We start from the raw sequence: 18,596 nt of genomic DNA on the forward strand, positions 1-18,596 counted from the left end.
GTACGTCGTCGCTTCTCTTGGTGGCGGTTGGTGGCTTCATCAAAGGAGGCGGAATCGGATGAAATGATTCGGGATACAGAGGATGGGTTGATTGACTGATTATAGGTGGTTTCAAACCAGATTTTCAGTGCGATATTTGATAGATGTGGCTTGAGTTGATGCTGGGCTCGGAGGGCAGCCTTTTGGCTGTTTAAAATAGGTTGACGGGTTTGCTTTGGCATTGCAGAAGGGAGGGACGAAGTCAAAATAGCCTATTTTGGTTACTCCTATATTAGCAATTTTGTATTGGAGGAGGGGAGAATTTAAGCAACTTGCTAGTAATGGAGTATTAAGCAATTTTATATGGAGTTGTAATTTGGACAGCGTGGCCAGTTGCTTATAATGGAGTATTGCTTATATCGGAGTTGCTTATAACGGGGTTTTACAGTAGCAAGCTCGACAGGATCAACGACAGGATCAGCGACAGCAACAACGCCAACAGCTTCCGTCACCGCTACCACATCACTCACATCAACCCAGCCCTCCTATACCTTATCCGTCTCCGCTTCTGTGTGCCCGAGCCAAAACAACACAATGCTCACTATCGGATCCAGCTCCCAGGAATATCAAATCGTCTGCGACGCAGATTTTGGTGGAAGCGGCAAAAAGGACCTTGCCTCGACTGTGTTCGACTCGTTCAATGATTGCCTGGGGCTGTGCGGTAGTATGAACGGTTTCCAATCTCGGTCTGATGTCGGAGCTACATATAACATTGAGGGAACGGGAAGTCAATCGCCGGGGACTTGTTGGTGCTGGGCTACGGGTGGGGATGATAAGTCGGCTCAGTCGAATGATGGGAATGTTGTTGCTATTCCGCAGTGATGGTACGGAATGATGTTTTGTTGATTAATATTATATATCCCTGTGACATTTAATTTGCATTCAGCTTAATTATGACTTCGTTTTCAAAAATATGGAATATGATCGAGCTTTCAGCTGCCTGTCAATTTGACAACTTGGGAGAATTGGACATCACCATGCATTCAAGACGGAAATGCCAATCTCTGCGCCACCTCTGGCATTCCAGCACTGCGCCAAACCTGATACTCAAGAATGTCAGAAAGCTCCTCATCATCAGTTGAATCCGGCGCTGAAGCTGGGTTATGGTCTTCTTGCAACTCGCTCCTATTCGCGAGAAGAAAAAGCACACCCGGCGCAGTCAGAAAATTGGGTCGGTCCAGGATGACGGCAAAGGTACAATAGGGCTCGCTAGTATAGCCGTAACCGTGGCTTGAACGTCTGGTCTGGGGAAAGATTCGCATTTTCTTTGGAGGATCATCGACAGTGAGCAGAACATCCTGTATCCCGCCAATGGTTATTTCGGGCCGGGACTCCAGAAGGGCACGGTGCTTCGCCACTATGTGACTGAATGACACATATGAACTGTGGAATTCAAGATACACAGATTTCGAACCGGATATTTTCTCCATGAGCGTCGATGTAAACGCTTTTGCAACCTGTGCCAGGTGGAGGTCTGACAGCGGAAAGGCGACATGAATGATGTATCTTAAGTCCGGTTCTGAGGCCATAGGAGCGGTCGTAATAGTCACCGCTCCATCCGGCTGAGATGCCACGGTGAAATTCCCCAAAGCTAGTGAATCCGCTTTACTGTCCAGCAACTGACGGTCCTCATGCGAGATGCCCTGATCGACAGGAAAAGGTTCCCCTTCGTCATCAAGAAGCCCATAATCATAATGAAAATCACGCTGAATGCTCCTTCGAAAGGTCCATTTAAGACCCCACTTCACTTCCCAGATATCCTGACACTTCTGCACTGTAATCTCGTTCCGTTCGGGGCACGGATTAGGCTCATAATCCACATCTTCCCAGTATGGTGGAGCGGTCGTGCATCGCGATCGCACATCGACGACTGTCTTGCCAGGAAAGCTGCGATTAAATGTCACCAATAACGGGCCCGTTCCTTTCTCATAGTGGTCATGGGCCTGGAATCCCGCGCGATAAACGTCCGATGTGATGACCAAAAGAAATCCTTGTGGAAGCCGGTCGAACTCATTAGGCTCCACTTTCGCGATACCGGGAAAGAAATCTTCCCCAGGCCTTATTCTCTTTCGATGAGCAATCTCGCGCCTCTGATGCTCGACACACGCGAAGGCGTCCGGCTGCGGCGCGTAGATCTCAAATGCGGGGCCGGGTCGAAAATCGATCTCTTGTGCGAGATATTGACACAGAGCTTCATGATCTGAGTCTAGGGGAATGGTGCTGTAGACCTGGAATGCGAATTCAGGTTGAGCTTCCAAGTCCTGTTCCCTGTCTTCCGGGTCTGTTTCTTTGTATATAAGCAGTGTTGCGGGCTGGCCAGCGTGGTCTTTGTAGGGGTGATGCACCCATTTTATCGGTGAGCCTGTTCTTCTTGCTGTTTGCTTGGTTCGGGCCATTGTATCTGGATTTGACGTTGGTAAGACTCAAGAAATATTTGCAGAAAAAGCGGCCATGGTAAAGTGTTGGCTTTGAACAATGTGTTGTCGCAGTAACCAATGTTGAGACCCCCGCAATGGATCATCACTGTGCCTTTGAACCATTGATCAGGATCCTAACTGACTCTATAGATCCATCTTCGACGATTCTGCATTCATTATGTCTGAACACTTCCGGTTCTTGGGTCTACCGTCATCCATTCGCGCACACATCTACCAACTGATTATCGCAGACGATGAAGCTCAATTGGCTACACAGGCCCCAAATACCTCAAATACAGCGAGTAGTTGGAAGTCGGGCCAGGATATTCGTAACTTGCTCCTGACTCATTCCCGCATATATGCAGAGCTGTCATACGCCCAAAAGCACTTGGTTGTCCAATACAGAAATAACCGAAGTCTCCAGAAACTGCATGACTTGACACCGGCCGGAATCCAGTCTCTTGTTAAACTGACTGTTCTTCTGAATGTCAGTACCTGTGAGCCAGGATGGGGGTGTTGTAAACTCCGGTCGTGTGGCAGTTGGGGGTGTAATCGGCACGACCAACCGCTCAGCTCGACATCACCACATTATCATGAAGTCCTTGAGAAGTGGTACAGCGCGATTGAGTACATAGTACCATTTGTACGACCAAATCGGTTACAGCTGTTTTTTATCTGCGATGTTGCGGACATGACAGCGGCTAGGGCGGTTGTTGAACCACTACTCAATGAGACTCTTCCTACGCTTGGAGAGTGTAACATTCGCCTAAGCGCAGACGCTGATCCTGACATACGACAAATTGCACACCGAGCAGCAAAGCAAGCCATGGGTCTTTCATTCACGGAGCCACAATCTCCATTCCCCTTCCTGGATTTACCTTGGGAGTTGCGACATCGGATCCTGCAATACACCGATCTAATCACGTCCTTCCGCGAGCTCACCTGGAGTCCCTGTTCTGGATATCATGTCACATTTGCCGTAGACTATTGCGAAGGGGAATGTGCCCCTGAGGACCATCACGCCTCCCTGTTTCATGATTGCTGGAAGAGGCCTGCAGTGATTGACATTGGATGCTTCTGTTCCCGCTTCCACTCCGTCTTTTCAAATCATTGCCAGTGCTGGCATTTTCCGAGCCCATTCTTCCTGGTCTGTCGTGCTTTTCGGAAAGATGCTTTGTATGTCCTCTTTACGCAGAATCGATGCATCGTCACTCCAGTTGATGGGTATGGCTGCGCACCAAAAACTGTTCTGTCGTGCTTTGAAAGTTCAATCTTCTTGCGTGACATCGTTCCATCGGACTACCTATGTCGGTTGAAATTCCTTGAAATCGTCTTCCCTCCAGTGGATGAAGAATACCTCGAGCCTCGAGGGCCTGCACTCCAGGACTGGGAGCACACAATCGACTACTTCAAGGACAAGCTAAATCTCCCGACTCTCACTCTACTCATATATTTCGCAGACTTCTACGGCTCCTGCCACGCACCTGTCTCCCGAAAAGAACTAGGCCGCGAAGAAGGAACGTCCAAGGTATTAGGGGCATATATGCAAATCACTCGTCCCTTGGAGAAGCTAAAGGCAAATGGACTCACTCGGCTATTTGTGCATGCGGCCTGGCCATGGACATGGACAAGGGACGGAGAAAACGCTCTGCTGAGGCAGGAGTGGATTGTGAAGAAGGATGTAAACGAGATTGAAAAGGGGCTAGAGAGCCAAGTTATGGGGGAGGGTTATGATAGCGCCTTGTTGGGAAAGAATGGGTTTCCGAAGAGTCAGTGGCTGAAGGATCATGAGATGTATGAGGATTTTGCCTGTTGGTGTGCGAACTGCCATTTGTAGGCCATGCGAAGGGGGAACCTCACTCTTCTTATCCCCCATTCCCTTCACCTCAGCAGCTAAAGTTGCATCATATGGTCCGAATAAGCGCTGCTCCGTACTGCTTCCCATTTCAGTTTAGTCGCATTTGCGCTCAACTCTTGAGCCTCGTCTCTAGAGCCTCATCTCTTGCACATTGCTCCACATGAATAGACAAGAACCAATTGTATATGGATTCTCCAAAGGGTACCCTGTAGGTCTGACGTGAGACTGATTCCTCGTATGCGGACACCGTAGCCATATGCTTTAGAGAGCCAAGCACTCATTCCATTGTCTATGGTATCTATAGATGTCAATGTCATCCTTTTTAGTGTAATTTAAATTCCTCCCTCGCCTATAGCCTCGTGCAGTCCGGATAATCGACTCCCCGACTTCCCCGACACGGAGTTTAACTGCTACATTGGTTTATCCGTTTCATCATCCACATATTCCCCCTTTTCACCTTGAATCCAAGATTTCTGTGTCCATCACCAGGACCCAGGAATGATGGCCGCAGGGGCCGTAATAGACCCAGCCGGGGTCGAATAAAGCAGCGCGCCTATGTCCCACATTATCATCAACAATTTCAGTTTCCATGACCGCAAGTCGAGGGTAGACTAACCGAGTTTTGATTGAAACGCCGGGCTAATCGATCTGTATTGTGATCGTCAATGGCTAGCTTAAGCGCTTGCCCAAATCGGCAATTGCCGAAATGCACGGAGCACAAGTAATGGCCAGATCCGCCACTTCAAATGCCGTTCCTAATATTGATCTTAATATTGATCTTCAGGTTATGCTGCGCCGCATGAACTATGATGATATGATAGGGCCTTACAATGCCTCTGTCCCCACTGCCGGCGGCAAACCCTCGGAGTTCGAGGAGAACCACAGATTAGCACCGTCGTGACAAAGTACGGAGTGTGTAACTACTTGTTCATTTTCCAAACTAAGAGGACCGGGTTGTTATGTGGGCCAAGCGCGTTTTGTCGAGTCCCTATTTCAATTTGCTAAAAAGTCTTTCGCACGGCCAACCACTGCCTCTGGTGCAGTATCCCATGTGCGCACAATTATCAACAACATCACTCAGAAAGGGTCCTTTTAGCCAAATATGAATAAATTTGCTCTCCTCTTGTCGTTGCTGGCAGCGCTGGGGGCGACAAAGCAGTTTTGTTCCCGCGAATTTCATTCTGGTAAGCTACATGTTTTGCGACCAACGACACCACCGACGACTGCAACCGTAGGCTAGCTTGTGCAACTCTCTCTTTTCCCAGTAATTGTTAATAGATCTTCAAGTATGGCATTTAAAATGCTCCCCTGTTTCATATTCGATCTTTTCACATTGCGCGAACGATCTAACCGGTCTTCATAGAACTCAATGGAGTCAATTTCTATTCATGATATTGCCAATGACAAATGGTATACTCAGCAAAGTACGGGGGATGTTCCTCATTGGCGAATGGCCGGCTGTACTGTTGTCGCTGCCGCTCCAGATCTGTCATCCTTCTCTATTTGAGTGCAGTATAACATCAGGCATAATACATGAGTCTGTCGTTGTCTAACAATGCCCTAGATATGTCTTCGGTGGTATGTCGAACTCGGTTTCCACATCCGACGGCGATGTCCACGTCCTTTCCTTGCCATCTTTTCGCTGGATCCGGGTCGTAGATGGTAATGACCTCCGAATCGAGCACAAGTGCCAACTTGCAGGAAAGCACACCATGCTGGCTATTGGAGGGCTTATTCCACATGGCAGTGAGGAGTTTAAACCCAAAACATCCACCTGTGACAGTGGCGCGTTCCAGAACGGGATAGGAATTTTTGATCTCAATGAGCACGACTGGCTTTTTAATTATGACGCGGATGACGGGGAGCACAAAGTACATCAGAACATTTCCGATGTTATTGGGGGAAGGTATGCTTATTTTGCTTCGTCCACAGGTTTTTCTTATTTTGTGTTTTTCGTGGCTAATAGAGTATTTACCTAGCAAAACTGGCGGCGCCACTGTTACGAAACCCGAGAAAGGATTCGGCAGCACTGATATAGCCAATCTATTCAAAAACAAAAAGACAGTCCCCAGCTCAAGCACCTCCCCATCATCAACATCGACAGCCCAATCCGACACTAGCTCCAACTCCATCTCAAAGGGCGGCATCGCAGGAGCAACCGTCGGTGCCGTCGGCAGCGCTGCTGCCCTGTGTGGTCTAGCATTCTTAGTCATCGCGTACAAGCGGCGTCGCAACACGAAGCGGAACCTCGATACCACAGACCTAAATGGTAAAGGCAGACAGCCTCATTTGGCGGAACTCCATGGACAAGAGAGGTCAATTGAGTTGGGCATGTCGGAGGTTGCGGAGATGTCTGCGAATAATGTGCCGCCGCAGGAGTTGCCGGCGGATATTAGCCATACAAGGGCAGAGTTGGATGGATCGCAGAGTAGCCGGTAATCGGGGTGGATGAAGGCTATATCAATCACTATAGGAAGTGTTGTACATAATCATAATAGGGTATCGATGTACTTGTATCTAATCCTAATAAACTAAACCGAGCCGGTGGTGTAATGATATTGGAATATCGGGACGAAAAAATGGCTGACCGCATCAAATGGGATAGATTTCGAATCTTTTTAAGAACCCCCTTCTTCACAAGCTGCTCACGGTGATGAAGCACCGGATGGTAAGTTGAAACGGATAAACCAATGTAGCGGTTAAAACTCCGTATCGGGGAAGTCGGGGGAGTCGATTATCCGGACTGCACGAGGCTGTAGGCGACGAATTTTAATTACACAAGGAGGATAACATTGATCTCTATAGACACAAAGGTGATGGAACGAGTGCTTGGCTATCTAAACCGAATGTGTGTGTGTCCGTATATGAGAGGTCTGTCGGCCTCGGTAATCGGACCAACTATTAATCCACCTTGACTTTCATCAAGATCCCGGAGCGGAATATACGACGGGCGAAGCGGACTCGCCTATCTAGTAGCTAAGCTAATTCTATCATACATGCTGGCAAAGGCTCTCCCGTAGGAGCCCGCCTATGATTATTGGGGCCGCGTTCAGCGGCGCACACATTCTGTGGAGGAAGGGGGGAGGCGAAAAAAGGAAGGAGGGGGGTTAGGAGGGAAGTCATGAAGAGTTTTGAAGTGGAGTTGGTTAGTGCGCGGGGCATATTATGCGGTAAAAGTGAGACCTCTGCAACCATTCATGGAAGTTTCTTGTTCCTGACTTAGAGCGCAGGACCTCATCTACCTGCTGGTCTCCCCATGGGTGTGGGGATGCCTTGTGGCCTTTCCGGCAGAAGTAGAAGTGGTGGGGGGTTTTTTGGCTCCCACATGAGCATTCTATCTTCGCGTCTTCATGTCTAAAACGCTCATGGTAATCCACCTTGACTTTCATCATAAGTCATGAAGTCAACAAGGCTGACACGTGGTCGAGTGGGGCCAAAGTCAATGTCAATATCAACGGTTCTTGGATGTTGAGTGTTCCTGAGTTACATAACCTACATGTAATGTCTCAATTTTCAACTACGGTGTCATCTCCTTCAGAGCCCGCTATCCAGCTAGAAGCCGAGAACGCCGCGTCCACCGGAAACGCACCGCAACTCCAACACTCCCTCAACAACGGCGCGCGACTAGACACCTTCGTTTACCTCAAAGCCCTACAAAACGGCGACATCGCCACATTCCAAGTAATCCTCGACAACGGCGGAGACGTGAACCACGACCTGGGCTCCAGCGGCACTCCGCTAATCAGCGCTCTTCGCCATAACCACGAGCCATTGCTAGAGTTCCTCTTAAACAAAAGAACCGATGTCGATCCCAGCTATGGTCGATGGGGCCACATGCTTCCGCCCATTGGCGTGGCGGTGCGGATGAATCGTGATATCAAGTGGATGGAGCGGCTGTTACGGGCTGGTGCGAGGGTGGAGGGGAGTGGTGCGTTGCATGTTGCGGCGATCAGGGGTGATATACCAAGGATGAGGCTTCTTTTGCAGTATGGGGCGAATATTAATGAGGTGCCGATGTGGAGGGTGCTTGCTTTTGTCAATTACAACAAGAAAGGGACGCCGGTTCATTGGGCGATTGTGGGGGGTTCGACTGAGGCTGTTCGGCTTTTGTTGGAATGTCAGCCAGATCTCTCTGCTCTTGATGAGGATGGTGTTAGTGTCCGGGATCGACTGCGTGAGGCTCACTACAGCGTCGGAGAATACTAGTACTCGGGTGTATTATGCTTTATGTACGAGAGATCCAAAACAGAAGATGGGACGTAGTAGATCTTAAACGGCTCCACGATAAGAGGTGGATAGTGGGGCTGTGGGATCTCAATCCATTTTCGCGATTAGGTTTAGCGCCACTGGCGACATAGGGTTATTTAGCCTCCCCGCAACTTCGTACGGGTGAGATTTCATTTAAATAATAATCGGAGCGCTGTCGTGGTTTATAGGTCTATGGTACCTGATTCTGATTTCCGTAGTATGGCTCCGTTGATCCATTGTGTTCGCCATGCTCAAGTACGTGTTTTTTAAAGTATCGAGATGAAAATATACTTACGATCTTTAGGGCTTCCATAATCTGGGGCACGAGAATTGGCGGATGATCGATTCTCTCCTTACACCGGCAGGTGAAAGGCAATGTGACAAGTTACGGGAAGATTTCCCTTTTCATTCCAGTGTCGAGCCGGTAGTCGCGTCTCCGATCCACCGGACAATTTACACAGCCTTACACGCCTTCGCCCCTGTCTTCGAAAGTAATCCTGAATTAAAGCTGATCGCGCTCCCGGGTCTCCAGGAGGTCAGCGACCTTCCCTGTGACAGTGGGAGTGATCTCGAGAGCCTGGAAAAGGAAGTTCTGGAAAATAATCTTCCGGTGGACCTGAGTCTTGTCTCAAGTGGGTGGCATGTTAAGGTTAGTGGACCCAGTCATTTCCTAGCTGGAAACACTCAGCATATTCTCAGGCTTAACTATACAGAGTGGGCGCTATGCACCGGATGGCGAAGCGATTCGAGCCCGTGCCCGTGATGCGCGATGATGGCTAAAAGCAAGACCAGAAAAGGAAATCATGGTTGTCGCGCACGGTGGACTTTTGCACTTCTTGACAGAGGACTGGGAAGATGGTAGTGTCTATACAGGTATGTACGCCTCTCTACCCCGGAACCGAATAACCCTAATCGGTACCAGGAACTGGCTGGGCAAACATGGAATACCGTACCTACGGATGTACGGAGGAAGATGGAGATAATAGCACATTGATGGAAACGGATACATCCTGTCAAAGCCGTGGAAAGCTCGGGCTGAGACCTACTCGCGAACAGCAAAGAGAGCTGTTTGACTCTAGCAGAAAGCAGTGGGATCGGAACGGGGTGCAGCTCAGCGCGGCTGAGAGGGAAAAGGTGGCTGCCTTTCGTGCAAGTGAATATTACATGGTGCCGCGATCAACGAAATGCTTCTAGGCAGAGCATTGGCGTCTCCTATGCTCAGGTAATCGAGCGAATGATATTTTCCCATTCTCGCTAATATCACATGATGAGCCCCACAGATAAGATTTCTCAATCTGTCTTCCCGATATGGTCTAGCGCGTCTGATATCCGGATGAACAAAGATTTGTTCAACCACTCCCAATCCTGTTCGACCTCGTTGAGAATGAGGAGCAATGCCCGTGCAGCAGTTGTCGGACAATACTGCACCAAAAGGTAGGCCCATGTGGCGAGAATATCAATGGCGGCACATTGCTAATGATGCACGGGGTAGATTGTAAAAAATGTCAGCTTCGTCGCATTAAATGTGACCGCAGTCTACCGGGATGCAACAAATGTGCAAAGCGTAGTCTGGAATGTCCGGGCTACGGGGTAGCTGTTAGATGGGTGCAAGGTGTTGCAAGTCGAGGAAAGCTGCAGGGGAAATCCATTCCCTTGCGAGATGCACCTGCCGCAACATCGTCACTACCACATGGGCTAAACAGTGTTTTATCGAGCATTGAGGACGTGCAGCATCAGGTTGCTGTTCCACTGTCGCCATCGAATCCGTGCCTCCTCGACACTCAAACCCCACATGCGCCTCAATTACTTCAATACTTCATGGAATGTGTTGCCCGCAGGTTAGCGTGGATAGATGGTCCTGAGAATCCATGGCGACACGTCGTCGTGCCTTTATTCGAGGGCTCAGAAACGGTGCTCTCATCTGTCCTCGCTTTAACAGCACATGATATGGCATCTCAATATCCTTCCGGTGATTTTTGGTGTGACAAATTTCAAAGGATATCGAAATCCTACCAAAACAAAGCCCTTGGACTTCTCGCTTGCGAAATTAGCATCCTGCGCACGCCGCCTGACTTACGATCTACTACTAACATATCTACTCCTGTCCTTGCATCTGCGATCATCCTCTGCAATGCTGAATTACTGGCGGCCCAAGAAGCCGGATGGCGGGTCCATCTACAAGCTGCACAGGAGGTCATCAGGACAGAAACTGATCGGTTACTTCTGCAAAAACCGGCAGACCGCATCGAAGAATTCTTCCTACAGGAGTTCTATGCAACTTCGGTATGGGCACATCTGACAACCTTCCACGATATAGACGAGATTGTACAAACTCCTCTTACTGGCAGCAGAGATGCTGTCTTTACTGATCTCATCCGGATCATCCATCAAATCACCCAAGCGGAACGCATCAAAGCTCGTGCTGAACTCTTGCAATTACCGCCGCCAGACCTAATCCCCTGCGTCGACATCCATATTCAACTCGAGCTAGCCAGACGGAGTGCTGTATGTCTGGGGCAATCGATTCAGTTCTGGTCCGACAACGACAGGCGCGCTTTTGAGCATCTCGTATGGATGTATTTTCACGCCAGTCTGATATACAGCTACCAAGCACTCGCAGACCATCGTACATGTCAAACACTGATTAAGCAATCCCGCGATGCGATTCTTACAAACTTGCACTCTCTGTCCGGAACCGGGAATGAGCTGTTTGCGCAGAATCTTGTATGGCCGCTCTTTATCGCTGGGACAGAGTTTCAGGAGAATCGCGCTAGCCAGAAGCTCATCGAGCGTCATCTCACAAATGTGATGCGCATTAGCCGTACGTTGGATAGAAATCGGGTGTTGTCGTTTCTGAAGGATTGGTGGACATTACCTGATGGCCAATGTATATCGTGGATTAAGCTGGCGAGGAAACGGGCTTGGGCGTGTGGCTTTTTCTTAGCATGACAAAACGTGATGTGAGCAACAATCCCAAGTATAAAATGCAAGTACTTCCCCCCTCGTTAGATATACTCCGCGGTAGTATAATTAAGCGGTCCCAAACCCCATCAAAGGAGCATCATCTGTGGGCCCCTAGCTCAAAAAGGTAATTTTCTCATATGAGCTGCCTCTTTCGGACTAGTCGGATATACATCATAGCCGATGCAATGTTCCAGAGATGATGCACACAACGGGAATCCATAAATACAAGCAACCATTCCTGTCAGCAGGCAAGGGAAATTCTCTTCTTTATTCATGAGCTCTCAGCCTTCGCTGCACCATACACCAATATGCTGTTGGTTTGCCCGTCCAAGCATACTATATTTCTGGATACCCATGGCCAATCCTTTAGTGATTCTTTCTCAGGAACTATTCACCTGGGTGGAGAGGCAGAGCTATCCTCGCTACATGTGTCCCTCATGCAAACAATTCTACTCGATACTGAGCGACATCCCACTAGTGGAAATTCCATCCACGAACAAAGACACCCAAAGAAACGGTTCCAGCGCCACAAACCAAAGAAACAACAACGCAATGCTAGCTTGGAAAGGACTTCTTTCACTACTGAATTACTTCACTACAATCTTTCAACTTCGCCAACGTCGAATCAAGCCCGCGATCATGAATTCAGCCTATCGATTCCGTGCGATGTACCCGCGTCAATCGGGAGGCCTTCACTCAGCATTACATATGACCTAGTCGCTTTAGGGACTACGACTAGTGGACGGAATCTCACTACTCGCCAGACACTACACGTCACTCGACTCAAGATCCCCGATCCCCATGAGGTCTTTCGCTATATTCGAACATTCCCGGAAACAAAGCTACGCGCTGAATTCATTCTCTATCCTGAATTATCGCCATCACATGGACATAGATGCGGAAAACATATATCCGCTCAACTGCTATTACGAGATGTTGCCACGCCAGGGCCTCGACACGGTGAAATGACCGTAGTGATAGCAAAAGAAGTGACATGGCGCGTGGACGAAATCGAGAGCTGGAATACGCAGCAAACACAAGACAGGCCGGTAACGAGACAAAAGCGAATAATAGCAACGGGTGGGCTCAAGGGTCGATGGGCGGCGACGAGAGCCAACGCTGGAGATACTGGATCTGCGGATATGGCGATCCCCATTCCATTTGATATTACCATCGACAGCAGTGCAGATGCATTAACCGATTTCACATCCGAGTACTCACGGTTAGCACCAGTTCTAGCCGTTAAACATCGGTTGACAATGACTATCGTGACGGGTAGCGAGACTATAAATAGGGAGACTGGATCGTTGGTGGATAAAAGAGACACTGTGCGTGTCTTGGGGGCGACTGTACCGATACATGTGTACGAGTACGTTGAAGGATCGATGGTGTCCGAGCGATTGGAGGCTTCGGATGCAGTGCTGCCGCAATATAATGGGTGTTCGGGATCGCCTCCGGGCTATTCGAATTAATTTAGCTAGTTTTAGGCAGTGCGAGACGAAGTGCTCTCTGTTGAAGCAACATGATGTGAGCAATGGACCACTGTTGGAAATGTTTCCAAGCCCACGCGCGTTCCCATTGCATAAGCACGATGATGTACTTTGGTTGGTCTTTGACGGGTGCCCAGTATAAAGCGGTCTAGTTTGGGATCGAACAAACATAGTCCCAGGAAGCTTGCCAAAGACGTGCGGTTGATTGATCGCGATCGAATATATCTGTTCCACGCTGGAGACCCAGTTGGATCACACTGAGAATAGGGGACTGCGGCAGCAAAGAATTGTCTTTCACGACCTTGGACCAAGTAAGTCCGCCAACAGCTGGTACTAGTTGTTTAAGCTCCTAGGTAGTGTGGATTGTCTTACTAAGTATGCGGTACTTTATGGCTTGACCTTATTGTGCTCATTATGTTCATCTATCCGTGACAATGGTTGTCGTTGAATTCGAGAAACTTTGACTTTTATATTCAATTTGGTTCACATCACATTACTACTAGTAGCAAAAATTATTTCCTCCGATACTAGCAACAATCACTTCCTCGCCCATTCAACGATCCGTTCCAGCAACAATCGACCATCCATCGGCTTATCCAGCTTCTCAATTTCCTTCGCAATCTGCTCCTTTGACGAGTTGCCGGTATACACATCATCCTCATCGGCAAACATTTTCTTCGCAAGAGCGTTGTGAATTTCCGGGTGGGCCTGGAAAGTGAGGATTGTGTTCGCTTCGTTCACAAAACATTCGTGGCCTTCTGCGAGATGGATAAAGTTGGGTGCCGGTTTGGCTACTTCGCGGACGTGGAATTCGGGTGCTCGCTTATGGGCTGTTAGAAAAGTATGCTAAATGGAGTGCTCTAGAGATACTTACATAGGACTCGGTTCCTGGAGCGAAGCGGAAAAAGTCCTTACCCTCTGGGGTCAGTTTAGTATCCTGAATTGCGGCCTGTGATAAAATTTTACCGTTAGCATTTTGCTCGACCCTCAATGAAGCACTTCATTTGGAAACTGTACAATTGGACCAGTCGGAACAGCATGAACAATACCTCCCAGCGCCCGTTGAATGGCTTGATGACCCCAGCAGATACCCAGCATCTTGACCTTGGGAAAGTCTCGCGCCGTGTTCCGGACGAAATCCAGCACTCCCAGCACCCATGGCTCTGATGAAGAGGAATCGGCTTTCCCTCCGCTTAGGACGATAAAGTCGTATTTTCCGGGATCGGGGAAGTTGGCGTCGAACACGGGATCGTAGCAGTCAATCTGGGCATCCGATGCGACTGAGTGAAATGCATCGTCGTATGCCTTTTTCACGTCATTCCAGAATTCATTGCCGGGTGGGCTGTTTATGAGGACGGCGATTTTCAGTGGTGCTATCGAACCCATGATGGACAATCTCTTATGTTTGAAGATTCGAGGTTGATGTGGAAAATATGCTCGTGAGACCGAGAGGGGCTGATATATATATAGTCCGCATTTGCGCTCGGGTGTTTACTTGAAGGTTATCGCTATTGCAGACCATTTTGGGCAATTCCAGACCAGATTAAGAGTACCGACCAGTCAAAGATAACGCATTGTTTCCATCCAATAACGGAGACTGCACGAAATCCAACGTCCGATATCCCCATAGTATGTCTGATGCGCTATTCCTAAAGCGGTGCGCGGGTGCGATTTCCCCATTTTTTCGATTAGCCGAGATATCAGAGTACCTTTTAGAGACATCAAGAGAACATGAAGAATTTTCTTGAATGCTCTACCACCTCTAATAATCACTTGTTTTATGCCCGGGTCCCATCCTAAATGAGGAATGTACATCTTCCACCCCGCGGTGTATAGCGAAATGTACAAGCCTGCTCCTCCGAGGCCCAAGAAAACGAACATTGTCCGGTCACGCACGGGATGTAGAAACTGTCGCGAGAGGAAAACGAAGGTAAGCTGGCAATATTTGCGCTATAAGCAATTGTCCGTTAATATTTGTCGTTAGTGCGATGAGCAGAAACCGGCGTGTGGGACTTGCGTCAGACTGGGAAAGGTCTGTGAGAGTACTAAACCTGATTTCAGATTTCGCACGGTGGACAGGCCGGGTTCTTCAAAAGTCGCCATCTCCAAAAAGAAATCACGATTGGAGTACAAGAGGCAGTCTTCTCCGGAAAAGCATATATCTGATGAGCCGGATTGCAATGGCCTTGGGTTAGGACGACTTGATCTTATCAGATCTTTACAGCATACGGAAAGAGATGTCTTTTATTCTACATATTGGGAAGACATGTGTCTCCCGGCATTACACCCAGTCTTCCACTCAACCTCTCGCTTAGCCAGCAATAATCGAATGTTAAACGATGCTATTTTGGCCCTGTCAGCATGCAACCTGAGCCGCTTACACGCAGAAAAGAGAAATACCTCTGAAAAAAATGTCGCGGCCCACAGTCCAAGTCTAATCCACCAGACTAGAAGCTATTGGTACTACTCATCAGCGATTCGGGCATTTACATCACTGCAACAAGTCGACTATCGATATAACGCGATAATAGTCCTGACAGTATTAGCTGTATTTGCACACCTCGAGTCCTCGATGGGCAACTTCGAAGGATTCTACTGTCATTTTCAGGGTTTATCTGCGTTTCTTATGGTCCTGGAAGAGATAGCAGGAGACCCGGTTGTGAAAAGCCTTCTCATGTCGTGGATGCAGATACGGTTTGTGGTCTGGTGGGCTCGTGTGTACTTTTGCTCGTTGGATGTACTGCAGCGGTTGCCGCCGGTTCCATTACCGCGACTACTTGAGGGGAGCTTTATTGGCTCCCTTTACGAGAGACGTGTTGTGGTATTGAGTATCATGTGCGAATCGCATAGACTGAATTGCAATGCAGTGCTGAAGCATTGGTCCCTTGCGGCATTGAAAAACTTAAATAACGTCGGGGAACGATACACGATTGATGATGATAATGATGAGATGAACTACTTTACGCCCTTGGGTGACGAAGCAAGGAAGCTGGATGAGTGGCTCTTGCATCTTCCACCGTCAGAACAGCCACTCCATGATATTAGTTTACCGCTTCGCTATGACATGAATAATTTGAGCAACGAACCACTATATTTTAAATCACACGATGCTGCCCTTAACTCTACATACTACGCACTCGCGCGAATTATGCAATGCGCCGCTTCTATACACCACCTCGAAAACCAGAAACTCCCCTGTCCCACTTCAAATGATTCCGAAGAAGAAACTTGGATCCGACTCCTTCTCCGAATAATCAAAGGAACCAACCTCCACATGTCCGCCTCCAGAAACAGCTACACAATCGGCTTCTCAGGCATACTCCTCGCTGCGCTCCTTCGCTGCCAGGACCTCGGTCTCAGTCTCGAAATCCAGAACTGGCTGCAGAATCTTGAGAACGTGCAGCCTACAGAGGAAGGCGCTTTTCCGGTATACCAGGCCGTGGGTGTGGCCAAAGCTATTAATCGACAGAGGATGGTGGGGAGGAATATATATGGCGTTACGCAGCTGGTTGATGATGGTGGGGTACCAAAAGTCACTGCGTATAATAGCCAGTCGATTGATAGCATGTTGCTTCATGGGAGGTGCCAGCTGTCGGGTGAGTTTTTTACAGAGTGCGTTTCGATTGAGTTGTATGGTTAGAAGGCAGTAATTATTTTTGTACTCTATTAACAGAAACGAGTGCGACACTTGCACTTAGGAAGTGGACAACATAACTATCAGGGCACCACCTCCTCCCCCCTCCAATCCCAACACCTCCCCCTTCCCTCCATCCCCATCTCCACCAAAACCCCCAACAACTTCCCCGCCGCCTCATCTGCCGCCAACATCTCCCTTCCATCCCAATACTCCCTCGTAAAATCCGTCCTCACAGTCCCAGGATGCAAAGCAACCGCGCACGACCTCTCCCGACTACGCGTCCGCAGATGCAAATCCAACGTCTTCGCCAGTTGAAACACAGCCGCTTTACTAGCCCGGTATGAATACCAGCCCCCCGAGGAGTTATCGGAGATAGATCCCACACGCGCAGCCATCATCGCGTAGATGGCATGGGAGGGGAGATTTACTCCATCTCTTGTTGGTTCGAAGGGAGGGGATGATTTGGTGGGGAGGAAGGGGGTTAGGTGCTTCATTAGGAGGAGGGGGCCGAGGGCGTTGACTTGGAAGCTGTGTAGGGCGTTGGATGCGGAGATTTGGGAGGGGGATTTTTCGACGTGGAGGATGCCGGGGAGGGTTAGTGCTAGACGGAGGGGGGTGTTGGGGTAGGTGTCGCGGAGATAGGATGTCATGGAGGAGATGGAGGATTCATCTGTGATGTTAGATGTACAATTGAGATGTATGGAGAGTAGAAGTACCAATCACGTCAACCGGGAGAACTTGTAGTCTTTCCTTGTCCTTGATACCCGAGAGCAGTTGGTCGTGAACTTCATCGCAATTCTGTCGCGCAGTTGCTACAACAGGCAGGTTGGAATTCGCTAAGAGATACCGCGCAAATGCAAACCCCAGTCCTCGAGAGGCCGGAGTAACAAGGCAAAATCCAGAAGATGCCATATCAATACAATTAATGTCTACAAGTCCAATTGGAACGACGTCCAGAGGTTATATATTGGCATGCCGTGACGTCATATATAACTTTCCCGCAGCATTCCAGCAGCAAGACACCATCATACTTTAACAAGGAACAGGCAAAGCGCCGACGTTACTAGACGCATTAAACAAGTCCACTTCAGCTTTCCTCCTGCGCACAAGCCCGTTGACCACCTTCCCATTAGCCTTATTCCACAGCGGCAATTCATCGTTCGCAACGGCAACGACATCCTCGCCGGCATTCATGAGCCGGACCAAATCAGAGGATTCCATGTTACCATTTCCTACATTGAAGGTCCAGGAGACTAATGCGCCGTATTGGTTGTCGTTGAGGGTGACTGGGTCCGCGAGGGCGTTGGTTACGGCATCTCGAGCGCTCTACGTAGGCATTAGCATTTAGAATCATGCTTGCAAGGGCTTAGGGAGAGGACTAACAATCAAATCACCCTGGAGCAACCTGGTCGCTGAATCCTCCGACATAGGAGTGGGGAAGGGCACGTCGGAGCAAGTAGCGTTTGCGCAGAGGTGGCCGTAGCCGATGGTCGGGTTTCCGAAGCCATCATCGTAAGGGTCTGGCTGCATTGTCTCAAAGCCCTTGAGGAGGTCAAGGGTTGGGATGTTGACTGGAGGACCGGTGCAGGCAGCAACTGTAGTGGCTAGGACTGGGATGAAGGCGAGGACTGCCTTGGAGGAGGACATGGTAATGCTGTGAGAGACGACGACGATGATGGCATTCTTGGTTGGGGACTTGTCGTCCTTATGTATTGTCAACTGGTGATTGTTTCAACTCTTATAACTATAGCCAGATCTTTCCTTTAACTTTCTGAAGTTCTTATTGTCAGCTGCTGTAATGATCAACAGATAAATGGTGAAAATAATGGTCGAGATACCAAGAAAAGCTGGGATTTAACTGGCTACAGCACTGTTAACAAGCCACTCTAGCGGGAAAATCACTTTGAAGCAATCCACACAACACTAGCTGCCAAGGAGCTAAC

The 18,596-nt window shown here is 48.9% G+C and overlaps 11 protein-coding genes across 11 annotated transcripts; 6 read left to right on the top strand and 5 right to left on the bottom strand.

Annotated features, from left to right (window-relative positions):
* Window positions 1-1,346: 1,346 nt before the first annotated feature.
* On the bottom strand, window positions 1,347-2,390 carry ASPGLDRAFT_111186 (uncharacterized protein; the record flags this gene model as incomplete). The annotated part of the gene is made up of 1 exon (XM_022539585.1): window positions 1,347-2,390. A coding segment is annotated over one exon (1,044 nt), but the record flags the coding sequence as incomplete, so codon positions are not given.
* Window positions 2,391-2,634: 244 nt separating this feature from the next.
* Window positions 2,635-7,130, top strand: ASPGLDRAFT_56843 (Kelch repeat-containing protein; the record flags this gene model as incomplete). The annotated part of the gene is made up of 3 exons (XM_022548215.1): window positions 2,635-4,250; window positions 5,879-6,220; window positions 6,294-7,130. 3 exons carry the CDS (start codon window positions 2,635-2,637, stop codon window positions 6,751-6,753), a joined length of 2,418 nt encoding a protein of 805 aa, XP_022402126.1. The 3' UTR covers window positions 6,754-7,130.
* Window positions 7,131-7,246: 116 nt separating this feature from the next.
* ASPGLDRAFT_1352277 (uncharacterized protein) lies at window positions 7,247-7,644 on the bottom strand. Its single transcript, XM_022541356.1, has one exon. The coding sequence runs from the start codon at window positions 7,507-7,509 to the stop codon at window positions 7,291-7,293; it is 219 nt and encodes a 72-aa protein (XP_022402127.1). The 5' UTR covers window positions 7,510-7,644; the 3' UTR covers window positions 7,247-7,290.
* ASPGLDRAFT_45397 (ankyrin repeat domain-containing protein) lies at window positions 7,547-8,740 on the top strand. The gene is made up of 2 exons (XM_022546233.1): window positions 7,547-7,682; window positions 7,754-8,740. The coding sequence occupies exon 2, from the start codon at window positions 7,816-7,818 to the stop codon at window positions 8,518-8,520; it is 705 nt and encodes a 234-aa protein (XP_022402128.1). The 5' UTR covers window positions 7,547-7,682; window positions 7,754-7,815; the 3' UTR covers window positions 8,521-8,740.
* A 41-nt stretch (window positions 8,741-8,781) lies between these two features.
* Window positions 8,782-9,756, top strand: ASPGLDRAFT_65451 (uncharacterized protein; the record flags this gene model as incomplete). The annotated part of the gene is made up of 5 exons (XM_022548896.1): window positions 8,782-8,817; window positions 8,867-9,211; window positions 9,276-9,321; window positions 9,355-9,435; window positions 9,485-9,756. 5 exons carry the CDS (start codon window positions 8,782-8,784, stop codon window positions 9,754-9,756), a joined length of 780 nt encoding a protein of 259 aa, XP_022402129.1.
* Window positions 9,757-9,914: 158 nt separating this feature from the next.
* ASPGLDRAFT_73399 (Zn(II)2Cys6 transcription factor) lies at window positions 9,915-11,610 on the top strand. Its single transcript, XM_022549674.1, has 2 exons — window positions 9,915-9,996; window positions 10,055-11,610. Exons 1-2 carry the CDS (start codon window positions 9,957-9,959, stop codon window positions 11,509-11,511), a joined length of 1,497 nt encoding a protein of 498 aa, XP_022402130.1. The 5' UTR covers window positions 9,915-9,956; the 3' UTR covers window positions 11,512-11,610.
* A 746-nt stretch (window positions 11,611-12,356) lies between these two features.
* Window positions 12,357-13,157, top strand: ASPGLDRAFT_45399 (uncharacterized protein). The gene has a single exon (XM_022546234.1). The coding sequence runs from the start codon at window positions 12,492-12,494 to the stop codon at window positions 12,996-12,998; it is 507 nt and encodes a 168-aa protein (XP_022402131.1). The 5' UTR covers window positions 12,357-12,491; the 3' UTR covers window positions 12,999-13,157.
* A 317-nt stretch (window positions 13,158-13,474) lies between these two features.
* On the bottom strand, window positions 13,475-14,514 carry ASPGLDRAFT_146705 (uncharacterized protein). The gene is made up of 3 exons (XM_022541893.1): window positions 14,034-14,514; window positions 13,891-13,965; window positions 13,475-13,838 (listed from the first exon to the last, which is right to left on the bottom strand). Exons 1-3 carry the CDS (start codon window positions 14,400-14,402, stop codon window positions 13,554-13,556), a joined length of 729 nt encoding a protein of 242 aa, XP_022402132.1. The 5' UTR covers window positions 14,403-14,514; the 3' UTR covers window positions 13,475-13,553.
* Window positions 14,515-14,856: 342 nt separating this feature from the next.
* ASPGLDRAFT_123438 (Zn(II)2Cys6 transcription factor domain-containing protein) lies at window positions 14,857-16,656 on the top strand (the record flags this gene model as incomplete). Its single annotated transcript, XM_022540397.1, has 2 exons — window positions 14,857-14,946; window positions 15,001-16,656. 2 exons carry the CDS (start codon window positions 14,857-14,859, stop codon window positions 16,654-16,656), a joined length of 1,746 nt encoding a protein of 581 aa, XP_022402133.1.
* Window positions 16,657-16,733: 77 nt separating this feature from the next.
* ASPGLDRAFT_124028 (uncharacterized protein) lies at window positions 16,734-17,565 on the bottom strand (the record flags this gene model as incomplete). Its single annotated transcript, XM_022540450.1, has 2 exons — window positions 16,734-17,323; window positions 17,370-17,565. 2 exons carry the CDS (start codon window positions 17,563-17,565, stop codon window positions 16,734-16,736), a joined length of 786 nt encoding a protein of 261 aa, XP_022402134.1.
* Window positions 17,566-17,685: 120 nt separating this feature from the next.
* Window positions 17,686-18,300, bottom strand: ASPGLDRAFT_24476 (lysozyme; the record flags this gene model as incomplete). Its single annotated transcript, XM_022543391.1, has 2 exons — window positions 17,686-17,979; window positions 18,037-18,300. 2 exons carry the CDS (start codon window positions 18,298-18,300, stop codon window positions 17,686-17,688), a joined length of 558 nt encoding a protein of 185 aa, XP_022402135.1.
* Window positions 18,301-18,596: the final 296 nt, after the last annotated feature.

The sequence above is a fragment of the Aspergillus glaucus genome (assembly GCF_001890805.1).
Source record: "Aspergillus glaucus CBS 516.65 unplaced genomic scaffold ASPGLscaffold_7, whole genome shotgun sequence".
NCBI lineage: Eukaryota > Fungi > Ascomycota > Eurotiomycetes > Eurotiales > Aspergillaceae > Aspergillus > Aspergillus glaucus.

Bases quoted from the DNA above. Each gene is read 5' to 3' on its own strand.
- ASPGLDRAFT_45397 (XM_022546233.1), top strand. From the start codon at position 7,816: ATGTCTCAATTTTCAACTACGGTGTCATCTCCTTCAGAGCCCGCTATC.
- ASPGLDRAFT_146705 (XM_022541893.1), bottom strand. From the start codon at position 14,402: ATGGGTTCGATAGCACCACTGAAAATCGCCGTCCTCATAAACAGCCCA. The intron at 13,966-14,033 runs GTACAGTTTCCA...ATTTTATCACAG, and splicing joins CTGTTCCGACTGGTCCAATT to GCCGCAATTCAGGATACTAA. The intron at 13,839-13,890 runs GTAAGTATCTCT...ACAGCCCATAAG, and splicing joins CTCCAGGAACCGAGTCCTAT to CGAGCACCCGAATTCCACGT.
- ASPGLDRAFT_45399 (XM_022546234.1), top strand. From the start codon at position 12,492: ATGACCGTAGTGATAGCAAAAGAAGTGACATGGCGCGTGGACGAAATC.
- ASPGLDRAFT_73399 (XM_022549674.1), top strand. From the start codon at position 9,957: ATGCCCGTGCAGCAGTTGTCGGACAATACTGCACCAAAAG. The intron at 9,997-10,054 runs GTAGGCCCATGT...TGCACGGGGTAG, and splicing joins GGACAATACTGCACCAAAAG to ATTGTAAAAAATGTCAGCTT.
- ASPGLDRAFT_1352277 (XM_022541356.1), bottom strand. From the start codon at position 7,509: ATGGTTGCAGAGGTCTCACTTTTACCGCATAATATGCCCCGCGCACTA.